The sequence below is a fragment of the Rattus norvegicus genome, chromosome 13 (genome assembly GCF_036323735.1).
Source record: "Rattus norvegicus strain BN/NHsdMcwi chromosome 13, GRCr8, whole genome shotgun sequence".
NCBI lineage: Eukaryota > Metazoa > Chordata > Mammalia > Rodentia > Muridae > Rattus > Rattus norvegicus.
Window position 1 is genome coordinate 39,388,056 of NC_086031.1, and position 27,437 is coordinate 39,415,492.

At 42.3% G+C, this 27,437-nt stretch overlaps 1 protein-coding gene and 2 long non-coding RNA genes across 5 annotated transcripts in view; 1 reads left to right on the forward strand and 2 right to left on the reverse strand.

The window, feature by feature from the left end:
* Actr3 (actin related protein 3) overlaps positions 1–8,454 on the reverse strand; it is a 43,097-nt gene extending 34,643 nt beyond the window's left edge. The window contains exon 1 of the mRNA NM_031068.1: positions 8,326–8,454. Coding sequence (NP_112330.1) covers positions 8,326–8,369 — 44 coding nt within the window. The 5' untranslated portion in view covers positions 8,370–8,454. The remainder of the gene's footprint in view (positions 1–8,325) is intronic.
* Positions 8,455–8,874: 420 nt separating this feature from the next.
* Positions 8,875–27,429, forward strand: LOC102554198 (uncharacterized). 2 transcript variants are annotated; one of them, XR_010056987.1, is made up of 5 exons: positions 8,875–9,179; positions 20,472–20,743; positions 21,765–21,838; positions 26,185–26,272; positions 27,137–27,429. It is a non-coding gene; the product is annotated as an uncharacterized LOC102554198 (long non-coding RNA). The 2 variants fall into 2 exon arrangements; XR_005492421.2 differs by lacking the exon at positions 21,765–21,838.
* Positions 12,244–27,437, reverse strand: part of LOC134481486 (uncharacterized) — a 30,687-nt gene continuing 15,493 nt past the window's right edge. The window contains exons 2-3 of one of the 2 annotated variants that reach the window (XR_010056988.1): positions 20,113–20,224; positions 12,244–13,542 (exon numbers count right to left, since the gene is read on the reverse strand). This is a non-coding gene — a long non-coding RNA (uncharacterized LOC134481486). Of the gene's footprint in view, positions 13,543–14,528; positions 16,249–20,112; positions 20,225–27,437 lie in introns of those variants that run through there. The other variant, XR_010056989.1, reaches the window with a different exon arrangement.

Genomic DNA, 27,437 nt, shown 5'->3' on the forward strand with positions numbered 1-27,437 from the left:
AAGTAGTAACGAAGTAATTTTATGGTCAGGTCACCACCACAACAAGGGGAACTATATCAAAGAGAGGTAGCAATAGGAAAGTTGAGAACCACTGCTCTAGATCTACTCAATACCTCAGGATCTTTACCTTTAAAATGTAAATACACAAAATGTATATACGTCTGTAAGGTTTCTGAAAGAGGACTAGCAATCTCAAAAACAAACTTACAAAGGACCTTGAAAAAGCGGATTTCCACAACCCATTCAACATCTGTGGTTACCTGAATGAAGTAGAATGGTGCTAACAGGAGGTGTGGCCTTGTTGGAGGCGTTGTCACTAGGGACAGGTCTGTGGCTTCAGACCTACTAACAGGTAATGCATGCTTGCTCTCCCTACTACATAACTCCATTCAGTGCAGTGCTCAGCTCGATAATTAATTCTAAGTGAATCATTAGGTACTTCACTCAAATCTTTAAAAAAAAAATTACAATTTGTCTTAGTCAGGGTTTCTATTCCTGCACAAAACATGACTAAGAGGCAAGTTGGGTAGGAAGGGGTTTATACAGCTTACACGTCCACATTGCTGTTTATCACCAAAGGAAGTCAGGACAAGAACTCACACAGGGCAGAACTTGGAAGCAGAAGCTAATCAGAGGCCATGGAAGGGTGATACTTACTGACTTGCTTCCCCTGTCTTGCTCAGCTTGCTTTTTAATCCAGAACCACCAGCCCAGGGATGGCACCACCCACAATGGGCTAGGCCCTCCACTCTTGATCATTATGCCTTAGAGCTGGATCCCAGGGAGGCATTTCCAAAAGGGAGGCTCCTCTCTCTGTGATAACTCCAGCTTGTGTCAAGTTGACACAGAAAACCATCCAAATACACAATTTCACTTAATTTATGAAAGTAACACAAAGTAAATGAATTCTTGAAGAAAAAAAAAAGCTTACAAGACACATAATAATTTCTAAACTTTAAACAAGCAAGTATTTGTTCTCTGGTTTCAACTAATACCAAAAACAAAGTTTACATTTTCACAGTTTAAAAATCAAGCCTAAATATAAGGTCTTTGTATTCTAAATCTCTCTTCTTAAAAACCCTTTATTTATACTTAACACTGTGTAGCTTGCTATAAGGTAGTAACTGAAATAAATTATCTTCTAAAAAGAAAACAAAAGCATTTAGGAAGAAAATGAAGGAATGTTCTGCATCAGCACATCTCTTGAGTGTTCAGGAACCTGGACGAAGAAGACACACAGTACACAAACTCACTGCCACTCCTCTACTGGTTTCAAAGAACTGGGATGAAAAGGCTAGTAAGCTGAAATTAAGGCATGGATCAAGAATGATTTGGGAGAAAAACTGAAACAACAACAAGTCATTAACATTTCACAAAACACCTCTTAAGAACATAAGAATGTCATCTATCATTTTTGCTCCAGTGATATTATGAAATGTCATTTTTGTGTCTTAGGATCTAAAGGCCCACATAGCTATACAACCAAATACAAAGTATATCATCACCTTTATTATAAAGAACCAAATCTATAACAGTAACATCACCTATATTACACTGCCTAACTCATGAATAGTTAAGGGCGTGGTGGGTGAGAGTGCATTTGGTAGTATTGTTAGCATTTAACTGTTTGTTCTTGCTTCTTTCTGCATAAGCCTATTATACACAGGTAGTGTCATTATAACCCTAACAAGTTCCAATAGAGTTACACACACTGAATGCTTTTATTAATTAGAGGAACTCTGTTGCAGGAAATGTTGCTAGAAGCTACATTGTAGCCATTTCACACATCTGCCTCCAGGCTAACATTTTAACCATTGTCACTTGTTGGGGAGTGGGATTTAGCACAACTGTAAAGATATTCCCCTCCTCTTAGAAAACAGGACTAAATAGAATGATGACTCACAAGCCACATGTGCTGGCTCTCTGGCTCCCATCATGACCTTCCAAAAGCTGTTTCACACTGTGTATTAAAGAAGTACTGATACTCAATCTCTCTGTTCTTTTCTCTTTGAATTCTCATTTCATTAGCTTCAGTCTACAAACTGCTACCATTTACTTCTGAATGTCTGACTTAAGGAAGCACCTGTATTTCTCATTCTTCAAGGACATACATGGCCAGCTACAGATAGCATTACAAATACAACTATTCTAATTCTACTGGTTCTTTTGTTGTGGAATTTTTTTTAACATTGATTTTAGTGTGTGCTGTCAGGCTAGGTACAAGTGCCTTCACCTACAGAACCATCTCTCTGTCTCCAAATTTAAAGATTCTTAAAATTAATTCCTAGGCAGAAGAGACTGTCCAGTAGATAGAGGCTTTTCATTCCTAGGGTCCACATGGTGGAAGAAGAAAACCTCCTTCTACTTCAAAGTTGTCCTCTGATCTCTATATTCACACCCCCAAAAATAAATGTTAAAACAAAACAAACAAACATGCAAAAACCTAACTCCTATATTATCCTAATCAATCAAGGTCACAATCTTGAAATCCTCATTCTTCTAGCTACATTCCTAATTCCAAATCCTAGCAGTACATCCTTCCATTCTCTTAGAGAAGCAAAAACCCACTCTGACTGCACCCAGAACTACAGCAGGCAGGCCAAGGTCTGTGTGAGATAAGAAAATAAGCACAAAACATGATATGATGTTCTTTTTCCTTAAAACCCTTTAATTCAAAAAATAATAAGAGGGAGCTAACTGATGATTATAATTGCAACAAACCATGATAAAAGTAAGGTAGGCAATTACAATTGCTAAATCATAAGTGAGAAAAGTAAAAGCTCCTGGACTCCAAGTGTCCAAAGCACTTCTATGTCAAAGGTCCTTCTAGCGCAGAGCTTGAATTAAGTTCTAAACACTTGACCAGAGTCCTTGCAAGCCACACAAAAACAGCATGCAACTGTGAAAGGGAAGGTACAGACAAAAGCAGCAGTCTTCTAAACTTCTACCTTCCACTCCATCCCTATCACCAGTAGCCAACTGCAAAATTGTACACTACTATATAATATCTACCAACAAAGCTGTTGTTGGGGCTGCTTTAGAATCATCTAGGAAATAGGGCATACTGGTTCATACTTGCAATCCCCACTCTTAGACGACTGAGATGGGAAGACTGCCCTAAGTTGGGCCACATAAGCTCCTGCCTGGCTGAGTTTTAGTGAGACTTGGTCTCAACAAACAAGGATAGAATCATCTAGGAAGCCCATTGGAACACACAGCGGTAGTCCCAATCCTTAAGAATCCACACACTGTGTATAGAGTATCTCTGATGCAGTTTTTTAAAACCATACTAACTAGGCTAGGCGTGGCAGTGCAAGCCCAGCACATTAGTGTTTGCTCAAGAGGTGAAGACAGAAATGCAAGGCCACCCTGGGCTACATGGAACTCATCTAGGAATCAAAAAAATAAAATAAAGATCAAAAACAAAGGCATATCTTAATTCCTGTTCACGTCCATTCACTGTGAAAAACAGGAGACTATTCAACACAGATCGGAGTTGCCGCTGTACACCCAGTCCTGTCCCTGTCCCTCTTTCTTAGATGCAGTGCAGTGAGTGATCTAAGAGCTGCGCTTTCAGCATTGTTATTACTCGGAATTTGGGGTCCCTATAAACTAGAACTCTTTTGCAACCAAAATTTTGTGGAAATATAAAACCTGGTACACAAGTATTGGATGAACATTAGTTCATAGTGTAAAATATAAAGTCACATTTTGTTATCAAGCAGCCTAAAACTCAAAAAGCAGGCAAGCAGCCTCACTTCCCATCAGCACTCTGCACAAACACACTTTTCTTTCCTTCCTTTTGTAAAATACTCTCCTGTGCAGCTACCCAGCTCCTTGAAAAGACTAAAATCTGACCTTCATTACAGCTTGCTTGACTTCCTGACTACAATCACTACTGCCCATAAAACCTGGAAAACAGCTATTACTATCTGAAAAGCACCCATTTAACGTTTGATTAGCTGCCAGTATTAGCTGGTTGTGGTGGCTCACAACAGTAAACCCAACACTCAAGAACCTGAGGGAGGAGAATCATTGGAAGCTCAAGGGCAGTTGGAGTCACACAGTGATTTCCACTACTCAACACTAAAATGAACATTCGCCAAGTAAAGATGTGCGGACAGAGGGGTATACTGTGGGACACACTGTGACACACTAGAGCTTTTACTACAGAATGTTTTCTATGCTTTTTGTTTATTTTGTGTGGGAGGGGGGAGGGTTTCTGAGGGGAGGCTGCAAGGGTGGAGAGCAGATACGGGGGACCGGAGATGAGTGGGAGTGGAGTGTAGGATGTGAAACCCATAACCTTAAATTTTTTTAAATTAGGATTAAAATTCATGAAGGCAGAATGTATCAGATAAGTATAAGTCCAAGAGTGGTTTACTGGGAAGTATAAAGTAAACTTCGACCATCCTCAAGTAACTAGTGAATAAATTAATCCCTCTCCAACTCAAAATACTGAAATTATCAAAAACTGTAGTGGTTGGTCCTCCAGGCTCCAGGTTGTACCCCAGGGAAGTGGTTTAACCTGGAACTTAAGTTCCTGTCTACATAACACGAACAGCACTGCTTAAGGCGAAGAGGAAGGTGAGGAGCTGATGCACGGCACTCGCCACAGGTGTTGCACATGGCTCTCACGAAATTCTATTTCCTGAGAACTTCTAAACCTGAGTCTTTTTTTTAAAGGAACAAGGAAATAGTCTAAAAATTCAAATCTTCAGGGAAAAAAATAAACCTCAAGAAAGACAAAAAAAAAAAAATTTCACCAGTTAATTGAATCGAATTCATAGGGTAGGATTATTTTTGCAATAGTACTGTAAGCAAGAATTAAGCTGGATTAATTTCACTAACAGAGTGATGTACAGTTTTCTGAAAGGAGGCTCAAGGAACCCTACAGGCCTAAATACAGAACTAAGTTCAAGCACCAAGTCCACCAGCTACTAACTAACTAACTTAAAAAAAAAAAAAAAAGCTGTCACAAGTTAAATAAGATAGAACAAGTTAAAATCCTGGCCATCAGGTTCACCAGTGGCCAGCCTTTCCACTCTAATCTTGAAAATAAAAATTCTAAACTGTGTTTAACAATAAACTTAAAGGTCACTAACAAAGCATGGCAGAGTCAGCATGCGATGCGTACTTCAACTGGACTTAGGACTTCGGCTTCCCAAAAGCAGCATGTCTGCTGCTCCAAACACAAGCTATCAACCAGAAGAATTGTAATGAATGTGTTATCAAGATAGTATGAATGCTCCTGCCTTCGATACTTCATAACACATTATGAAGAGAATCCAAGCAAGAATGTCAAGTTTCTCAAGTATGCCTTCATTCATCCATGGCTTCCACTGCTCTCAAACTCATCCTTGTCTTTAACTTCTAGGACCTGGCCACAGGATGTTATATAGATCTACTTTCACCAAAGCAAACAAAATGATTTGGGCTTACAGTTGGAAGACTGCTTTAAAAAAAAAAGGTAGATCTGAGAAATTCTGTAATGTATATAAATATATCCGAGGCTTGTAAACTAAGACTGTATATTAACTATTACTTAATCAGTGGAAATAAGCCACCAAAGCAGTTTCTGAGTAAAAACAAAACACATCGAGCAAAGAAAAGCCCTAATAGAAAAATGAGTGAAACAGGCAGACTGAAACTATCTTAGGATAACTTTATTACAGGAGCATTACATCCTTTTGAAGCTTTAAAACTTGCTTTTCTCGTTGGAGATGGCTCTCCAGCCTGTTTGACTGGGGTCTGAAGCAGGCCTTGTGCATGAGAATGAGGCACTTTTCCTAGCTACATTTCCAAGCCCTACATCTTTGTCTCTGAACAAGAACTTTATTCTACAATACTTGGCCAATAGGGACCAAAAAGGTATGTTGACCTGGTGATACAGATATGAAGGAAGTATTTCTTTCTTAATTCCTTAAGTATTTGAAAAATACTTCATGACCTCAACCTAGGTGGTGATGATGAATTATGCTGTAGGATTCTTAATTTAAAGTTCTAGAATTAAATCTCATGTGTCCTAACATTTACAGCTTGTAAGCCTGCCATCAAGTTTAACACACTACCACTTTTTGCCTAAATTCTTTAATGAAATGGGATGGACAACCTATAAATGGTCCACTTACTCTAGAAGAGTAATTGTGGAGACCTAAGAGGTGAGTGCATTGACTGGGGGAGGAGGGTGTACAAATTAAAGGGGTACATTTTGCATTTGGGAAACAGTTATTTCAGATGTAAAACTCCCTGCTAGTCATTTTTGGACATGCTATTTATCTTGGGCGCTGAGAAAGGACTTTTCTAATAAAGCTCAAGGTGAGAGTCTCTAAACTGCTGTCTAGTAGAGCCAACTGGTGGGATTGGCAGGGGAGAGGATGACACACCCAAAACCTTCAGAAGCAAAATAAAGAAAACTACAAATTGGGAAATTCAGACTGTGAGCAAAGGTAAAAACACTGAATAGAGAAAGTGACTTTAATCAGTTTCACCCATATCATAAATGAATATACAGCTAACCTCTCTTTGTAAGGTGAGATCAATATACAATATAGCAATGTAATGGTTTAGTAATTGAGATATTAGACAGAAATAGCCTAGGTATAAGTTGTATCACTTCTCCTGGTCACTCCAAATGTGTTTTTAATTCAAGGTTGCCCTTTCAGAAAAAAAGGTCACTTAAGGACAGCTAAGTTCAATGAGATACCAATTACTACTTATTCAAAAATAACCAAAACTGCATTTCAAAAGAGGAAAATAAATACATAAAAAGATTAAAGACGCATCCTCCTTAAGCTGCTACGGCATTATTTATACAGTGATCAATGACTATGTGGCTTTACTGACAGTGATTTCTAAAGCATGAAGCACTACATAGCACTATCTGTCACTTCAATAAAATACACTTGAAAAATCCTATTCACGCTAGCCAATTCTAATTTTTAAAATCCCTCTAACATCCAAGTACTCATCAATTAAACTACGAAAAGATAAACTTAAATATACATATATAAACACTTCAAGAGGGTGAGACCGGATTGAAAAAATCTAACTTTAATACGATGTCAACTAAGAAAATACATAGAAATTCCAAGGCTAAACTAGTGTTTTCCAAGAAATAAAAAATTAAGTGTTTTGTTGTTTCCGGCTGCCTAACAATTACATGTAAAGGCAGAGAGTTAAGATGGGAGGGATTTATACAAACTAACTAATGTCGTGGAAGAGGCATCCTTTAAATAACTGTGGTAGGGTGAATAAGAGGAAAAAGGTTGGCAACTGTCCTCAAAACCACTTATGTGTTTGGGGGATTCGAGATCAGACAGGCCTCTTCCTCCACCAAGTATTGCAACGTACAGCGTAAAAAATGTAGTCGTCTCTCTAGGTCACCACACAGAGCAAGTTCTAACTCTTGACTAGGTTCATTAATACAAACCTACAACTTTAAAAGTCACTTTAGCCAACCACACTACTATCAGAAACAATTGCTTTAATCAAACACATTCCTTTCTATCTCCTTTCAGCTTTCAAGACACAGTCACAAACCAAACTGAATGTTTAGGTTCCAGGGTGCGTCCCTTCTCCTCCCCATTATCTCCCTCCATGGACACAAGAACATTTTTTTTAGTTCAAACACACTGATACCTAGCACTCATAATCTACTCTTTATGCAACCTGCTTAATTTTGAAAGTTCTAATAAGACGTGTTAACGTTGGAGACGAAAAACTACCTTATAAGGCTATAAAAGACGGAAAGCAGGAAGCGGCTTTGACAAAACTAAGGAAGTTGCAGCGCGCTTGCTCACTAAGGGACTTTTTTTGAGGCAAGAGCAATAACCCCATGAGATCCTCCTCGCTGGAACTGACTTGGTTCAATGGGTAGTGGGAGATGGCTAAGAATGGGTGTGGGCGGAAAAGAGGCGGCGCGTGGGTCCTCTGCAAAAGCCCCCATTCTAGCTTCCCATTTTCACAGCCCGGTTCTCCGCTCTCCCCACCCACACGCCCTAGAGATTGAGGGTTGTCACCGCGATCTTGCAAAACCCGCAAGGAGCGCTTCTCTTTTTTCCCTTGGTCCTACGCCTGGAGATTCCCTGAGAGTCCCCTAGTTCACAGGCAGGAAGAGGAGAGATGGGAAAGGAAAGCCAGGTGGGCCAGACGGCCTTCCCAGAAGGGAAGGGCCTGAAAAGATCTTCGTCCCAGAAGGCTGAAGCGACCGAACCAGGGAGGCTCCCGGCACCACCCGTCGCCAGTCTGGCCGGCTCACCCCATTCATCTCCCTCCTCCGGCTGTCCCCAGACTCAGTTTCCCCACCCAGAAGACCCGCCGTACCCCGTGCCACAGTCCACCACACAGGCCGGCAGCCGTCCCGCCATCTTCCTCCTCGCCCGCCGCTGCCGTCCGTTCCGTGCTGCTAAGAGGCCGGGGATAGAGATGTGAGCTAGCTGACCATGCACTGGCCTGGGCCGCCCTCGGTCCTGAGGGAGGAAGGGAGGGAGCTGTGGGAAGCCCGAGCAGTAGCGAGTGAGCAGTAGGCTAGTACTTCCGCAAGCCCAGCAGGCTGGCCGGCCGGCAGGCTGTCCCCGCCCTGCCCCGCCGCGGCCTCCTCCTCCACCCCTCCGCTCTCGGCCCTCCTCCTCCTCCTCACTCCCGCCCCCACCCTACAACTTCTTCCCCTCACACTGCCTTTCCGCGGGTAGCCAAGATGGCCGCCGCTGCCGACGCCCCGGCCAGGCCAGGCCCCAGGCCGCGATCGCTCCCACTTCCGGTTCCGGGTGGGAGGGGCGAGTGCGCGCGCGCGCTGTAATGTGCGACCGCCGGGCCTCGGCTCCCTTCCAGATAACCAGAAACTCCACTTTGGGTTTTCAGATAGCTAGAAACCCAGTAGCCAAGCTAAGCATTAATGCTTTCCGAAGCGGCTGCACATGCGCAGTGGTGTGCAGCTGTGGGTCGAGGCTCCGGTTCCAACTTGCTAATATTCCACTTCACATTTTCTGGCCGGTGAAAGCCGAGAAGTCAGGCAGTTACTTAATTATGAAGCTGGCTTTTGGTAGTGGTGTGTGTGTGTGTTTCTTCTCTGCTAACTTGAGGAATGAACAGAAGGCTTCTCTACTGTGGGGAAACGTGGTCAGCAGCATGCCCCTATGATCGCTCTAGGTGTGCAGTCAGAAAAGAGATGAACAAAGGTTTGTGTCCTGAGATTTACGTCAGTTATACTATTACATTGTAGTTTCAAAGCTCACCCAAATGGTGGGCCTCTGCCTTTAAGAAGGCAAGGATCCAAGACGTTAGGTTAAACAGTAACAACAAACCCACCTTCTCCAGGGTTTGGGGATTCCTCTGTGTCATCAAGGAAGGCAAGTGTTGGATCAGGTAAAGGTGCTTGCACTCACTAACCTGAGTTTGATCCCTGGAGGTGCACACGCTGGAAGGAATGAAAAGACCCCCACAAGTTGTTCTTTGAGTTTGCACACGTTCTCCCCCTCACACGAAAATGTAAAACAATAAAAATAAAAAAATAAGCTTCCCAGAGGTTCTACATAGCCTGCACAGATGGCCTTTATTTGGGTTTTGGGGTGATGATAAACTTCCTCCAAGAGTAGTGAGATTGTCTCAGGCCTTTAAGAAAGGCCAGCCTCCCAGAGGTTGTGTTCTACATTATAGACTCTGTGCAGGTACCTGGCCTCTATTCAGGTTGGAGTGATAATGGATTTCCTTCTGTGTAATACTGTTAGCTTGAAACTTTTTCTAGTAAAAAAAAAAAAAAAAAAAAAAGAAAGAAAAAGATATGTGTTTTTTACATTACAGACTTAAAAGGCAATACTTTTAAAAACTTGAATACATCAGAGTAATGTAGAAAGTGTAAAGTGCTTTGCTAGGTCATATCTCAGGGGATTATGCAAAAATCAATGTGCAGTAGAACCTGAGAATTTACTTTCTCATCAGCAGGAACCTGGAAAGTTAACAGCTTTCCTCCCCAACAGACTTGTCTTTTATTTATTCTTTAGCATTTCCATGCATGTAAACACTGTATCTTGACTGAATTTTCCCAGAACCCTCTCTCTAGCTCCCCTGGATATCCCAATGTATTCTTCCTCATCATTGTCCTTTTACTCCTCCTCCTTCCTTCATGCCCCCTCTGTTTTGTGTGTGTGTGTTTTGTTTTTTTTTTTTATTTAGTTTTATGTAATCCACTGCATCCCATCAGTCTGGTCTGTTGAAACACTGACTGATCTTGGCTTGATCTTAAGGTGACGGTAACTGCAATGTCATACCTGCAAAATCTGTGTCACGTCCAGAAGACAGCATCTTCTGGTTCTTCTATTCTCCCCACCCCCTCCTCCATGCTCCCTCAGCTTTGTGTAGTGGTGAAGGTCGATACAGATGGACCATATAAGGCTGAGCATTCAGTAGTCACTTAGACCTCAGCACTCAGGCCAGGTTTGTATCTGCTTTAACTGCTAACTAATGCAAAGAGAAACTTCTCCACCCAAGGACAGCTCCAGTCTCTGTGTAGAAATATCAATGTTTAGAAGGTCTATTGAGTAGGGCAACAGGTTTCCCTATACAGCCTGTGACCTCCTAAGCCCTGGGCCTTTTGGACAGGTTTAGCATACTAGACATAAATTCCTTTCTGAAGAGCAGGCCTCAGAACTCATCCAGAAGTGTTTGGTCACCCCCGTTACCTCTGTGCCATACTGCACTGGAGAACATATTTTGAACAGGCTAATCTAGGTTTGCTAATATAAGACAATAATAATACATTAAGAAAGGATGTGTTTATTCAATACAGAATATTATGTTATCAGGTGGCAAACTGACCCGAGGGGGTAAAATATTGACTTTCCACTTATTATTGTTAATAATTTGACAGAAAAATATTTCTCACCTGCTCTGTATGGCAGAGACTATACTGACCCTTAATATAGTGGGGCAAAGTATAGATAAGAGGTGTGATCTCAGAGTTCTGCCCATGAGTAGAAAAACAGATTGTATTAGGAATCACAAAAAATGCTGAGAACTGTGAGGAACGGGTGAAGGGTTGGAAAACAGCGGAGCAGTCACACTTGAACAGCATAAGTGGTTCGGCCACAGATCTTAAGAAACAGAGGAAAGGAGGGAGGGAGGCCCCCAAGAAGAGAAAATGCAAGTATCTGACCTGAGGCAGCACTGGGGGAGGGGAGTCTAACTTCTTCCCCTCAGTGGTTAAAATGAAGACAGCCAAAGAGGATGTGATGAAAACGGAACCCTGAGAAAGAGGATGGTGCAGACATCAGTAGAGACTTCTAAGCATATTCAAGCTTATCCCAAAGCAACTTATCCAAAGAACTAGGAAAAAAAGGTTTGGCTGTGAGAGCTGAACTTTCTGGAAAGAGTAGCATCTTATATGGAACTTTCTGGAAGGCCGGTTAACTAATTAGAACTTCACTGACTGAGAGTTTGGAATGTAACAGGTCCAGGACCTAATTACTTTGTCCATGTGTCCTAACATGCTGCAACTAACAGGTGAAACCTTTTAGAATAGATTAACGTAATAGATCACGGGGTTCCATGAACCAAAAAAGGGTATGGGTGTCACTGGGACATTATCTGAGGCCTCACAGATATTTCCTCCACTTTGCTGAAAGCCACATCTCTAATGTTTCCACCAATATGTGTGTGTGTGTGTGTAAGAAAATCCTAATTTATGACTTATTTTGTTCTGTTACTATAAAAACATCCTGAGACTGTTACTAACTTGCAACACAAATTTAATGGTCATTGAAGTCTGTGTTCCTGGGCCATAGTTACTCATATTTGGCTCCAAGATAAACTCTAGTATGCCTTCTGAGGTGAGAGTCATATGTTTTGACTTGTCATCTGCTTTGTTTAGAGCTGATACAGTGGCATGGGGGGGGGGGTACATTGTGTTCTATGGTTCACAGGTAGAAAGCAGAAGGACCAGCCTTTCTTTGGGACCTGATATGTACAGAAGGACAGCAGCATCAGTTACTATGGAGTGAGTGTAGTCACAGCTGCTCATCTGAAGTAGCCCTAAGGGAAAGGTGTGAGATGTTGTCTTCACAGCAGTCCAGCAAGAAGAGTGGGTCTTCTTTCAGATGCCTCGTTGCTGGTTTTCCCCCATACATTTTAGAAGATGCTAAACGGTTTTCCCATGACTGGTTTTCTTCAGGGTCATGGGGGGGGGGGGTATGGAGAGAGCACTTTGGACAGAAGTGAGTCAAGCTGTGACTCAGTGTAAGTGGACAGGCTGTATTCAGCAGTTAAAGGTAGTTAGGTCGGATTGAAAAAAAATCCTACCAAAGTTCTCCTAAGTGTGGCATTAAGGGACTTCGAACTGTCAACAAGTGGAGCTGAGACTTGAGGTCCCAAAAATTACTTTCCAATATTCTAGTCTTGGGCAATTATCAAGAAGTAGTTACAACAAAGGCCAGAAGCTTTTAGCTTTTTGTTTGCTTGTTGTTCTGTTTGTTTATGCAATGTCTAAAGGAGACCACACTGTGTAGCCAAGGATTACCCTGAATCTATGATCTTCCTTGTCCACACTTCACAACTGCTATGATTACAGGTGTGTGCCTCAATGCCCCGATTATGTGCAGGTGAGGTTTAAATCCAGGCTTCACGCCTGTTTGACAAACACACTGCCAGCTGGACTACATCCCAACCCAAGGATCAGAAACTTCCAGTTCTGGTTTGGTTTGTGATGGGCGATGTGGGCCACCAAGAAGATGTGGCAACACATAGCACCCACACCGAACAGAAGGCAGTTGCTATGTGGGAATGCAAGCCTCATGTTACCAGAGACTTCCTCGCAAGAGAAATTTGAAATCTGTGTTTCTTTGTTAAGTGCTGTTGTTTGAGTTTATCCTCCGAAGTGGATATGTTGGAAGCTAACCCCCAGGTAGTGATATGGAAAGGCAGATGTTAAAGGTTGTTTTGAGGGCTCTGCCCTCATGAATAATTAATACTGTTGTCTTCGAGTTGGTTTCTGTATTTCATTTTAAAGCTTTATCTATTATTCATCTTTTTTTGTTTTATATATATATATACCTCTGTGTATGTGTACCACATGAGGTATCCACAGAGGCCAGAAGAGGTTGGCAGATTCCCTGGAACTGGAATTACAGGCAGTTGTGAACCATGCAATAATACGGTTGCTGCAAACTGAACTTGGGTCCCCTGCAAGAGCAGCAAATGCTTTTAAACATTCAGCCACGTCTCCAGCCCTCTTCATTTCTTTTCAATGCAATGTATTTTATTTATTTGATCGTCTCTACCCACAGTTCCTCATACCTTTCCTCCCTGGCGCCTCCAAACAGTGCCTCCTTATCTTCTGTCCCTTTTTCTCTTATTTGATTTTTGTAACCCTCTGAGTTTAATCAGTGCTCCCTGATGGCATGTTAACATAACTTGCTGGCTTGATCTTGTGCACGTAACCACGGTGTCGGTGAGTTCATGGGATGTCCAGAAGATGCTATTTCCCAGCATTCTTCTCATCTTCGAGACTTCACAGTCTTTCTACTCCGTCATCCAAAATGTTCCCCGAGCCTTAGGGAAGGGACAGAGTTAATGCAACAATCCAAATTAAGGGAAGCACTCAACAGTCACTTAGTCTCAACACTTGACCCTTTAGGAGTCTCTGCATCGGCCAGCTAACCCTGCCTCCCATGCTGTACCTAATGAACAGACTAAGTGGGGTTCCAGGTGGTGGCCATAACAGAGAAGCCTACCTGATCCCAGCTTCATTGTATTTGCCTGCCCTCTGCTCATTCCCTCAACTCCTCTACCCAGAGTTCTGAGCCCCAAGCCTGGTAGGACGAAGCAGATAAGTAATCTTCTGCTCTTAAAAAAAAGTTTGGGTATTCTAGTATAGCTACTAAAAAAAAAAAAAATAGACAAATGCAGTGTTCTATTTTTCTTTCTGTGGCTGTGATAGAACATTCCAACCAAAAGCAAGTTGGAGAGGAAAGGGTATATATGACTTACACTTCCAGGCCACGATCCATTTCTGAGGGGAGTCAGGACAGAAATTCAAGGCAGGAACTTTGAAACAGGAACCACAGAGCACATTTGCTGGCTTGCTTTCTGACTCATGCTCAGCTGCCTTTCACCAGCCTAGGAATGGCCTCTCACAGTGGACCCACTCACGTGCATAAATTAACCACCAAGACACTGAGCCAAGACCTGCCCGAAGGACAGTCAGGTGTAGGTAACTCCTATGACAAGGCTTTCCTTTTTGAAGAGTTTAGGTTATCTGGAATGACAGTTAAAGCTAGCCAGGACAGATCATCAATAAATCTTTCTTAGCGACCTTATAACTGGCCAGTGTGCTACCATTTTGTACTTTCCACTACAGAGGCCTCTGTGGTTTAGTTGTATGTGGCCTCCACGTATGAAAAAGCTTTGACAGGAAGAGGGGAAGGGCAGAAAGATGCTTCAGCAAGCAAAGGCATCTGACAAGCCTGATCACCTGAGTTAGATCCCTGGAACCCACACAACGGAAGGAGATAACTGATTTTTACATATGTACACACACACACACACACACACACACACACACACACACACACACACACACACACACAGGGAGAGAGAGAGAGAGAGAGAGAGAGAGAGAGAGAGTAAAGTAAACGTAAATACTTTTCAAAGACAAGAGGAAACAGCTAACATTCTGTTTCATATAGCTAAGCTTGTCCTGTGCCTGCAAAGGCAGTAACTGTTGGAAATGTTTAGAAGCTCCCAGCGCTCGCTAGAGATGTTATTTATGCTTGTTTTTCATACTCTGTCTACCCAAACATTTTGCTCGCTTAGGATCTCCTTTACTTCCTGTTTGCTGCTGGCAAAGTTGGTCAGCCTCCCTCAGCTGCACAGAGAACTTCCCATATACTTCCTGCCAAACTGTTTCTGACCACCCCGTTTACATATACACCCCTTCTGCCCCACGCTTCTCCAGAGACAGAGGCAGAGGGGTTCAGTCAAAAGATCCTGCAGAGACAACCACTAGAAGCAGAAGGAAAACAAAGGTGGGCTAATGGGGTTTACTTGATAACTCTGGGTTCACTGCTCACCCGAGACGCCCCAATTTCCTGTTAGCTTAGATCAACCAACTCTTAGCTCTTAGTAATTTCCAAGTCTGTTTGCCCACATTTCAAAGATCTTGTGCTCTCTTGTAAGTCCCCTCCAATTTAAGTTAACCCCAGCTGGTTCCCACAATCTATACAATTTAAGAACTGTAAGTGATATGGAAGTCCAAAGGAAAAAGTTGATTACAGAACAGTTAAATTTCACTGACTAGAAATCTTTTTAAGTTAAAGATTAGAAGAAAAAATAATGTGTGTGTATGTACTGGTGTGTGTGTGTGTGTGTGTGTGTGTGTGTGTGTGTGTGTGTGTACCAGAGATTGACATTGAGTATCTTCTATTGCTCTCGTTTATTTAGACAGTATCTCACTGAGCCTAGATCTAACGGGTTCTACTGTATTGACTGGCCAGTGAGCTCCAGTGCTGGAATAAGGGGATTATGGGTGTGAGCCGCTACACTCAGTCTTTTATTGTGGGGGATCCCCCACAATAAATAAAATAAAATACGCTGGGGATCCCCTAACTCAGGTCACCACCATGCACATGCAGCCAGCACTGGACTGAGTGCGCCTCTCCCTAGCCTAGGAAAACATAGCTGAAGTCACAGGAAAGTAGACACATTAAATACTGTGGAGAGTACTCATATTTTTCTTAGAAATTACTGTACATTAGTCATTAAAACTTAGAATTGGGGGAGGGGAGCTGGAAAGATGGCTCAGCAATTAGGTGTGCTAGCTGCTCTTCCAGAGGACCCAGGTTGTGTTCCCATCACCCACTTGGCAACTCGCAACAGCCTGCAGCTCCAGTTCTAGGGGACCTGATACTTTCATCTGGCTTTGTATACACCAAACATGTATGAGCTGCACGGCATATAAGCAGTCATATACTAAATAAAAATAAAATGTAAAAAGTCATCCACTAAAGAACCCCAAGTACTTGAAAGTGGGGCTGGAGACACGTTTACATACAGCCCAGACTACATGAGACCTTGCCTCATATTCTTAGATTTAGAAATCCCATTTTGGTGAATCCGAAGAGATGAAATTGCTGGTGAAGGGAGCGGCTGTGTGGCTCGGCTGGTAAAGTGCTGGCCTAGTATCTCTGAGGCCTTGGATTCCATGCCCCATGCTGCATAAAACCGGGTATGATGTCACACATCGGAATTTGAGCACTCCTAGAGGCAAGATGATAAGAGTTCAAGGTCATCCTCAGCTACTGAAAAGAAAGATGAGGAAAAAAAGAAGGACAAAGACAATATAGTTTGAGTTTGACAAATTAAAAAACAAAAACAAAACCAGAAACTGTCATAGTCTAACCTCTGGCCCAAGTACCAGTGTAAGCGGGTGCCTTAGTTAGGATTTCTATGACTGTGAAGAGACACCATGACCACCCTTATAAAGGAAAGTATTTAGCTTGGGCCTGTCTTATAGTTCACAGGTTTAGTCCATTATCATCATGGCAGCATGCAGAAAGACATGGTGCTGGAGAAGGAGCCGTGTTCAACAACTGGATCGACAGGCGACAAGAAGAGAATGCACCCTGGGGGGGCTTAAGCTTTTGAAACTAAGTGTTGCTAAGTGCAACACTTTCTCCAACAAGGCCCCACCTATTCCAGCAAGACCACACTGCCTAATAGTGCCATTCACTGTGGGCCATTCAAACACAAGAGTCTGTGAGAGCCATTACTATCCAAACCACTACACCACGTAAACCTCAGGGGCTCTCTTGTTTCAAAAAGAAGCAAGGCTGGGTCTTGAGGAACAATTACCAGGCTCTTCTGTTCCTTAACCCACAGGGATGAGGCACTGAGATTGATAGTTCAGTTTTGATAGTTAGATTTTGTTCTGGTGCCAATGAACCCAGAAACATACCATTTGCCTCAGTTGGCTTTAACCTAGCTGTCAACTGAACACAGCCTAGAGTCATCGGAGAGGAAAGCCTTGATGAGAAAATTATGTAAATAAATATATGGCATTATCTTGATTGCTAACTGATGCAGAGGAACCAGCCCACTGTTGGCGGTACCATTCCGTAGGCATACAATCCTGGGCTGTATAAGACATTTGCTAAGCACAAGCCTATGCAGGCTGCCATGTAATGTTCCTCCATGGTTCCTGCTGTAATACCTTGCTGTGGGTGGGTGATACCATATTGTATAGCAAGCCTGCCTTTGAGTTCATGCCTTAAGTTTCTACCCTGGCTTTCCTCAGTGATGAACTCTGACCTGGGAGGGTGAGCTGAAAAAAATCCTCTCCTTTCCTCTGTTGTTTTTGGTCAGTGTTTTATCACAGCAATGGAAGGGAAACCAGGTACTGCCTTTTGCAAACTCCCCTACAGATGGGTGTAGCCAGTAAGCTATAGCCAATGAGATGTTAGTAAAGCCACTTGGGTAGGAAAAAAAATCTATAAAGTGGGCTGAGTCACTCAAGAGAAAAGTCCTTTTGTTTCTTTTTGCCTCTACTTCCTACCTGGAGGTAGATAAGGGGACAAGACATCTTCAGCCATCAGAGATGATATACTGACTGGGCTGGTTACTTTTGTGTCACATTGATACAAGCTAGAGTCACCAGAGAGGAAGGATTCAAAATTAAGAACATGCCTTCATAAGATATAGCTGTAGATGGTAGGACTTTTTTTTAATTGGTGACTTATGGAGTGATTATGGGACCCAGTCCATTATGGGTGATGCCAGCCCAGAGCTAGTGGTCCTGGATTCTATAAGAGAGCAGCCTGAGCAAGCTACAAGGAACAAGCCATTGAGCAGCACCCCTCCGTGGCCTCTGCATCAGCTCTGTTTCTGGGTTCCTGCCTTGTTTGAGTTCTTGCCCTCACTGTTTTTAATGATGAACTACTATATGGAACTGCTAGCAAATTGATTTTTCTCCTCATGTTTGGCCATGATGTTTTACCACAGCCATAGTAACTGTAATTGAGACACAGACCATGGGGCTGGAAGCACACCTAAGAAGGGTAGTTAGAAGGAATGCGGTTCCTTCATGACCATGAAATGCCTTATTAGCCCTGAATCACCTACCTCCAAAGTTATATGGGAAATATTAAACCCCTAGGATTTAGGCCACTGAAGTATGAAATTCAGGTTACATGCAAATGTATGTGATTGATAATGCCACAATAAAGATAAATGCAAAAAACCCCACCATGCTACTAAGGAATATTAGATATAACCTCAAATGGTCATGAGAGATAAATTTGAAAGACAGATCAGTGAAGGAATACATAATAGGGAATGCAGGAACCATGTTGAATTGGCATTTAATTCCAAACCCCATAATCCCAAATAGTTTTGTACATGGAGTGGGGAGTTGTTTTTGATACAGGGAAGCATTGTACCCCAAGGCTTCCTGTGAACTTGATATGTGTATTATGGTTGGTATTGGCCTTGAACTCCTGATATGTCTGGCCCCTTCCACCTAAGTATTGGATTACCTATCTATGCCACTCAAACCTGGCCAGATAATGGATTTGCAGGAATTTAGACTTGAAGTATTCTGACCTTGCTATGATCCATATTAGAGCACATAGCATTTGAGATTGGTCCTTCAGGCACAACTGAATTGGAAACCCCACAGAATGTTGATAATGCTACCACCTTGTAGCCACATAGAAGATACCCCAGGGCTTCTGTGTTAAAATCTCCCAGATAGGGCTGGAGAGATGGCTCAGTGGTTAAGAGCACCCGACTGCTCTTCCAGAGGTCCTGAGTTCAATTCCCAGCAACCACATGGTGGCTCATAACCATCTGTAAAGAGATCCGATGCCCTCTTCTGGTGTGTCTGAAGACAGCTACAGTGTACTTATATATAACAAATGAATAAATAAATTAAAAAAAAAATCTCCCAGATAAAATTGTTTCCAAGCTGTACCTACAACATAGGCTATCAGATTATGAACCTGTATATTCAGTATGAGCTAATATTTGGCAAAATGCACAAAGACAGATTGGAGACAGAAAAGAAAAAGGAAGGGTGGGAGCTATATGTGAATATGATTACATATGGTATCAGCATAAAATGATATAGAAGATTCACACTAAGCAATGGAAGCTTAGAGGATTGGGATTAGAGGGAGAGATTATTCAATTTTTCATTATAACTCTATTATATAATTTTAAGGTCAGTGTGTGTGCATTTTCTAACAATCTAATTGGGAGTTGATTGATGAAACACTAATGAAAAGTTACACAAGTTCAAAGCCCAAGAAATGTTAATGTATAGACACAGGGGGGTTGGGGATTTAGCTCAGTGGTAAAGCGCTTGCCTAACAAGCATAAGGCCCTGGGTTCGGTCCCCAGCTCTGAAAAAAAGAAAAAAAAAAAAAAAAGAAGCGAGACACAGGATGCATTTAAGATAATTGTGTTGAGTGCGCTTGACTTGTTTTAGAAGAAAGCCGTTACTATATTTTTAATTTTTAAAAATAGTCTTGGCTATTCTAGCTTTATTTTTATTTCTGATTATGTGTATGAGTGTGTTTCATGGGTTTGTGCATGTGAGTCCAGTGCCTGCAGAAGCCAGAAAAGTGTGGAGGTGGAGTGACAGGTGGCTGTGAGCTGCCCAACTCTGGTCCTGAGAACTGAATTTGGGTCCTTTACAAGAGTAGCAAGTACTCTTAACTGCTGAGCCATCTCCCCAGCCCAGGCTATTAATATTAACACATATTAGTATTCAGAGTAGAAACTACAGCTTTGAAAGAGAAAACACAAATAGTAAGTTGTAATGACTTTCTTAAGTTGTAGATGACTTGAACATAAATATATATATACATATATATATATATACATATATATATGTATGTTGTTTTGACATTTGGGAGGCAAAAATGCCCTAGAATACCTACAATAATTTTAATATATTTTATTTAATTATTTTGTTTTCTTTTAATTTAAATAAAATGAGGGGCTGGGGAGATGGCTCACTAGATTAAAGTACTTGGCGTTCCTGCAGAAGCCCTGACTAATTCAGTACTGACTAATTCAGAAGACTGACTAGTTCAATACTAATGTTAGGTAGTTCATAATTACCTGTAACTCCATCTCCAAGTACTTCGACACTTTCTTCTGGACTCCATAGGTACCTGTATGCATGTACACATACACACACACACATACACACACTCACACACACAGACGCACACTGAAAAAAATTCAAAGAAGTACATCATTAGTTCTTTGAGCTTCCACCATGGCCTAACTTTTTGGCTTAGTGAGGCCTAAAGCAACAGCTCCATACAGCAGAGAGCCCCACCCCCACCCCACAAGTGGCTATCCCGACATTTTCATCTCATGTAACACTTTCTGCCATTCTTACCAAAAACTACTCCTAGTTTTAAAGTGGGTCAGATTTTTAAATTTCCATTGCTTTCCCCCTACCTCTGTCTTAGGTCGTTATCTTCAAAACACACGAGTGAAGAACATTCAGCTCAGCTGTGAGCGCCTTTCCTAGCATGCCCAGGGACTAGGGTTTCATCTACACTATAAATATAAAACTGCTACGGCTTGAGGTGAACTCAATCAAAGTGTACTCCGTCGTGTATGGAACTGTCACCGTGGAGCCCACTGCGGTACAAAGTCAGCTTGTACTAAGAATTAAGATACGGAAGATACAGTACTCAGGCTTCCCCTCCTGGCTCTAGTCTGACAAGCAGGACTAAACGTGAGTACTTTTTTTTCTCTGGTACAGCTATTTTCATCTTTTGGTAATTTGACATCTTGTAGCAGTCCTAACATTTCAGGAACAAGTATCCCAATTAGAGATGCAGCTAATCATAGTAATATGATGAATTTAACTGCCCTTTGGGGTTTACTCAATAAAGTTTATCAAACTGTCTCCTACCTATTTATTTCTCATTTCATTTTTAATTTTTTGCCTAGCCCAGCCTCTGATGCAGTCTGCACCACAATAGTATTCATATCAAGGAATGAAAATCCCTTTATGTCAATTGATTGCTTTCACAGTGTATCGGTTGGATGTCCTAAAATATTCTGCAGAACAGTTGTTGCACATAGGATATCATATGCAAATGAGGAAATGAGTATTGAAAGGGTACTAAGAGTACTGAGTGATTTAAGCTCACGTAACCAACAAGTGAATTTCTCTGACAACCTTACAGCATCAAGAGCCACACTGGAATTCCCTATACTGCTTCTGGAAAATACCAAACTCAATGGTTTTATAAAGTCTGGTGTACTGTCTTAGTAGACATGATATACTTAATAGTAAGTTAGCAAAAAAAAAAAAATCATAGACTATCTTAAGAATAAAAAGAAGGCCGAGGAGGTAGCTCGGCAGATAAAGATCTTGCTGTGAGGGGCTGGGGATTTAGCTCAGTGGTAGAGCGCTTACCTAGGAAGCACAAGGCCCTGGGTTCGGTCCCCAGCTCCGAAAAAAAGAACAAAAAAAAAAAAAAAAAAGATCTTGCTGTGAAGGCAGGAGGACGTGAGTCTGGATCCTAAGAACCCGGCCAGTGTGAAAACTGCCTGTCATTCCAGCACTTGGGAAGGAGAGACGGGGTCCTCACAGCAAGATGGTTACCTGGCCAAGTTAGGTTCAATTCAAAGACCCTGCCTAAACAGAGTGGAGTGTAGTCAAGAATGACACTCGACAGCCTCATGAACACCACTCAGATATAAACATGCAGAACTTAATTATTTTAACAGAATTATTTTCTTTTGAGGTCGTGGAGCTCAAGTATAAATTCCAGCAGAAACACAGCATGCAGGACAGCTAGATGGAAACGAAGGCTCAAAGGTAGTTTTGAAATCTCACCTTTCCTTTTGACTTGTGTCTTAGTCACTGTCCAATTGCCATGATGAGATGCCATGACCAAGGCAGCTCTTATTTTTTTTTAAAGGCATTTAATTGGAGGCTTGCTTATAGTTTCAGAGGATGAGTCATGTATTACCACAATGGCAGCAGACATGCAGGCATGGTGCTAAAGAAGAAGCTAAGAGCTACATCCTGATCCACACGCAAAGAAGGGGAGGAAATGGGCCTGGCATGGGCTTTGAAACCTTAAGGCTCATCCTCAGTGACACACTTCTTCCAAGAAGGCCACATCTCCTAATCCTTCTAATCCTTTCAAATAGTGCCACTTCGTATTGCCTAAATATTTAAATACATGAGCCTATAAGGAGGATCCTTTTCCAAACACCATAGTTTGTTTGTTTGTTTGTTTGTTTGTTTGTTTTGAGGCAGGATCTCATGTAACCCAGGCTTTGAACTTGCTATGTAACCAAGGATAATCTTCAACTTCTTATCCTCCTACCTCTACCTCCCAAGTGCTGGGATCACAAACATGTACCTCCATGTCTGCTTAATTTGGTGCAGGGGACTGGAGCTCATGTCCTGGTGCCTGCTAGGCAAACACTATACCAATTGGGCCACATCCAACAGATGCAAGCTTTCTCTTGGCTTTGTTTGCCTTTTTGATTTATCTCTCTGACAGCCTTACTCATACTGACAACCATGGGTCAGCTTCTATAAGTAAATCAGCCCTGACTGTGCAAAGTACAAATGTCACTCAGGTCCCCAACAGAGATACAGGATGAACTCTTGGCCAACTTGGGTGAAATATCCTTCTTGAGCCCCATATTGTAGTTCCACTTGGCCAAACTTGAGTCTACATACCATCCCTCCCACTCTCCCCACCAAAATGAATCATGTGCACAGAAAAGGAGGGCCACACAGGTAAAATGTTTATTATCAAAAGAAAAATAATGAAAAGCAAATTGTCTGTTGCTATGATAAAAGCAACTCCAGGAAGAAGGGTTGACTTTGACTCACAGTTCGACCCACCATGGTGTGGAAGCTAAGAAAGCTTGAAGCAGCAGGTCACATAGCATCCTTCATCAGGAACAGGGAACAACGATGCTCCTGCTCCGGGAGATATAATCAGGAACCACACCCCCCTGGGGGGGGCCCACTCACAGATCAATGAGTTTTCCCACACCATTAACATAATAATCCCTCACAGGCATGCCCAGAAACATGACTGGAAGCTTATCTCCTAAGCAATTCCAGGTTCTGTCATGTTGACAACACTTCAACCATCATAAGAGTCCATAAACATTTCATTTCGAGGAGCTGGAGTGATGGATCAGTGATTAAGAACAGCTCACCTGTAGCCCCAGCAGATCTTGTGTTCTCTTTTGGATTCTGAGGACATCTGCACTCATCAATCCATGCCCAAACACAAACACATAATCAAAAATAAAAAACTAAATCTGTAACTAAAATTCCATTTCAGTTTATATGCTGCAGTGAAATAGTACAATTAAATGTTGATTTCTTGCTCAGCGGATGGGGCGTCAGTATTTTTATTAGAAAACACATACAATTAAAAAAGGTCTACTTTGGGGAAAAATAAAAATGTACTCTGTGTATATTTTATATAGCTGATCCTTAAATGAATGTCAAAGCAAATGAAAAAATACAAACATTGGGCATATCCCAAACATTACATTAATCTAAATGTTTAATGAGTCCATCAACCCCACACTGAGGAAAAGCAACAATTATATTTCTGGAGAGACATTTGTGTGTTTCGGGTTCTCTGTCAACCCTATGCTGATGAGCTTGTGCTAGCTAGACTCACTAGAATCTACTAGAACCTTTCTAAATATTCAGTTCTAGAGGAACCACTTCTCACAGAGCCAATGCCCGGTCTTAGTGCAACAAGCTCTCTGCTCATTCATGCATTTATGTAATGTGCCAGCTATGAATCAGGAATAAGGGTGGGTACCACAATTAAGAACATGAGTAATTTTTCAGCCCCACCCCAAAGTAGACAAAGTTCAGCAAGAGAAACAGATGAGTAGAGACAGAAGAGCATAGTGAGAGGGAATTTACATAGGGCTGAGAAGTAGGGACCACTCACATGGGAGATGGGAAAATATCAAAGAAGACTTAGGGCATACTTCCCAAGGTGGATAGGAAGAAGGGTAATTCCGGAACACGACGGAATGACACAGAGTTGATGAGTTACAAGTCTGACTATTTAGGGCGTGTACCAGGGAAGAGTCATATGAAAGACCTTGTGTGCTAAGTTTGAGTTTCACACTGTGACTCCAAAACCCTGCTTTCCAACTAGACTGACTATGCTGCCAATACAGAGCCATCTGGAGAAACTGTTAACACAGATTGGCCAGGCCCACTTCTGGAAATTTTGCTTCAGAAAGAACTGATCTTTAAAGGAAATTCCCTATTGAGATCTGCACAAGATTTGGTCTGTCAACATCCCATCAAGGATCAGAGTGGGGCTCTAAAGGTCCCACCCCTCCCTGAGGAGCTATAGGCAAGTTGCTGGTTGTTGAGGAAGGGACATATACTCCTCCCACCATCTGTATGAAATTTTGCCCTAATTGCATACGTCTTTGGAGTCTTAGGAGGGGCTGGAACACATAGGCTGAGGAGACAAAAGAGGGCGGGCAGCATCTGTGCAGCCATGGGAAGCCACCATCCAGCAGTGAGATTGCTCTGGGGTCACCACACTCCTATCAATAACCTCTCATGTTTTATAAGTAAGCCCAATAAGTTCATTGGCTCTCCAGGGTGAATTGTGGTAGACTCAAGCTTTGATTTGTCATTTGGAACCCCACGAGGACAGGCAATGAGGATCTGTAGATGGTTCTGACAATGGGGATAGAATATTTTAAAAGTGGAGCCCTTTGCTAATGGAAGTTCCATAGGTATTGCTCAACACAGGACACAGAGCGACCCAGTAGGAGAGTAGTTTCATAGAATCCCAGAGATGGTGAGCATTAGTACCACAGCAGACATTGGGGAGAAGAGGGAACAAGCATTGAGAGAAGTATAGTCCACAAGGCTAAGTGACTTCTTTGATGTGGGAAGAGAGTCCTCCAGCTGGGAGTGAGCAGAAAGCCAGCTGTTAGACAACAGGAAGTTGCAGCTGAGAGTGGACTTGGGTCTGGAGTTTGCTCTGCGTTAGAGCCTGAGACTTGGGTTTGCCAGATCTGGGCACCAGGAGGCTGGACTCTGCCAGCCACCACCCCCAGGACATCCCTGCTTTGACCTACTTCTGGCACACTGCTGCTCGTCATTTCCCACAGCCCTATAGCTGGATCTTCCTTTCTGCTTTTAATAACCTTCTGAAGCGAGAGACTGTGGCTCATCTTTGTGTTTTCAGAGCCTAGGAGAGTGTGCAGTTGATGCGCTGTAACAGTGTCTAGGTGACTGAATTGCATTAATTAACTAGATAATTATAGCCACAACAACCTCATTAGATCTCAGTCGGCTTTTGGCCTCATTTTGTGATGATAATTATATAAATTTGTATTTCCATAATTCTACAAGCTTTTATTATTCCCATTTCTGAAGAGCAAAGATGAAGCAAAATACAATTCTTTCTTCTGAACATTAATTATTGCACACACCTGTGTAATTAGTAGTGGTAAGTATCTCCTACATGTTCTAATTCAGGTCTCACCAAAAGGGTGTTTGCTATGTGAACACACACACTACACACATACACCCGGACACACACACACACGTTCATTCACACACATATACATACACACTAGATACACAAAAACACACTCTACACACACCATACATATACACATGGACACACACATACACGCACAAACACACACACTACACCTACACATACCATACAGATACATGCACATATATAAATGTATGTGCACACACACACACACACACATACACACCAGAGATATGCACACACAGGCATGCTCACACTTGCCTTAAAAATTATTTTTAAAACTTTCCAGTCAATTAAAGACAAGGCCTAATTTTCTATTTAGCTATCCATATAAGCTCTTCCAATCAAGAGAAAATATGATTTTGTAGCACAACTCTTCTTGTTCTATTACATTCATCTATTGTGGGACAGTGAGAAGAGTGTACATACCGCAGCTCACTTGAGGGCAACAACGAAGGACAAAGGAAAACTAAAATTTCTGGGATCCTTTTCTCCTTCCACTGGTCCTGGGAATTGACCGCTTGGGGACAAGCGTCTTACAAGCCAAGCCATCTCACCTACCCAGGGAGATTATCTTTACAGTGTTAGGATAATTTCTGAAATAGATACTTATCTTTTTTTTTCTGCACAGTGATACATGGAGTGAATAAAAGAACCCCAAAGCGGATCCTACCTCAAAGGATGAGCACAGTGTAGGGAAGGCCGCAGAAGGAACATTTGTAAGCTAATCCCTCAGCCTACACTTCCCTTCTGTCTGTAGGTTTGATGTTCTCGTCTTTGTTTATTTCCTATTATCTTTGCCCTTTTCTGGAGATAAGTGCTTTGAAATACTAGACAGGAAAAGCATATTAATAGAGACGGAAAATCAACAGAATATTCAAATAACTCTAATGCCTAACATAATCTCCCCTCTTGAGGAACTAGAGACAAATGCTCAGGTCACAGCAGCCATTTCAAAACGCAGTTCCCAAGCAAAGGCAGGAGTGAGCAGTGCACAACAAAGTAACTGTGCTGCAGAGAGGACTCTGTGGGGAAGAAGCCTGAGCTCCGCAGCCCAGCACCCAGGGTGGGAGGGCCTTGATCACTCCAGCACTGGAGAAACCCTGGGGCTCAGTGGGAAGCCAGTTTAGCTGAGCCAGAGAGCTCCAGGTTCCTTACAAGAATCTGCCTCAAAACAAAAGGCAGAGAGTGATTGAGGAAGGCACCTGACATTGACCTCCAGACTTGCACACGTAGGTGTGCACACAGATGGTCAGAAGAAAAACAAGGTAGGAGATGTGCAGGCAACAAGCAAGAAAATAGTCTATGGGGGGGGGGTTCTCCTGTCTGTCTACATTATAAGCTAGTTACCTAGAATGAGTTTCTACCTCTGGGTGATGTACTCCTCCTTACTCTCCTGCCCTGCTGATTATTTTGTTTCTCCATGTCTTGATGTAGTCTCATCACCCTGAAAATCCCTAACTTCCCATTTTCTCTGATCATCAAGAGAGTGTTTTAGTCTCTCTACTTATAATTTGCGATGTGTGCAGTGATACTGTATACAGACCCACGTTTAGTCGTGACACTTTATTTTTCTTTTCCAGATTTATAAATTGGTATATCTGAGTGTTTTCCCTGCATGCATGTCCATGAACCTCATGTACGCCTCATGCCAATCAAGGTCAGAAGAGAGAGTCACTTCCCACGGAACTGGAGCAACAGACAGTTGTGAGCCACCATGTGGGTGCTGGGAATTGAATCTGGTTCCCTCTGGAAGAACAGCCAGTGGTCTCAATCACAGAGCCAGCTATCCAGCTTCTATCCGGGGACCCCCTTGCCTCAGTCTGACTTTCCTGCCTGGCAACATCTTTATGACTCTTAAATGATCCAAACAGACTACCTGAG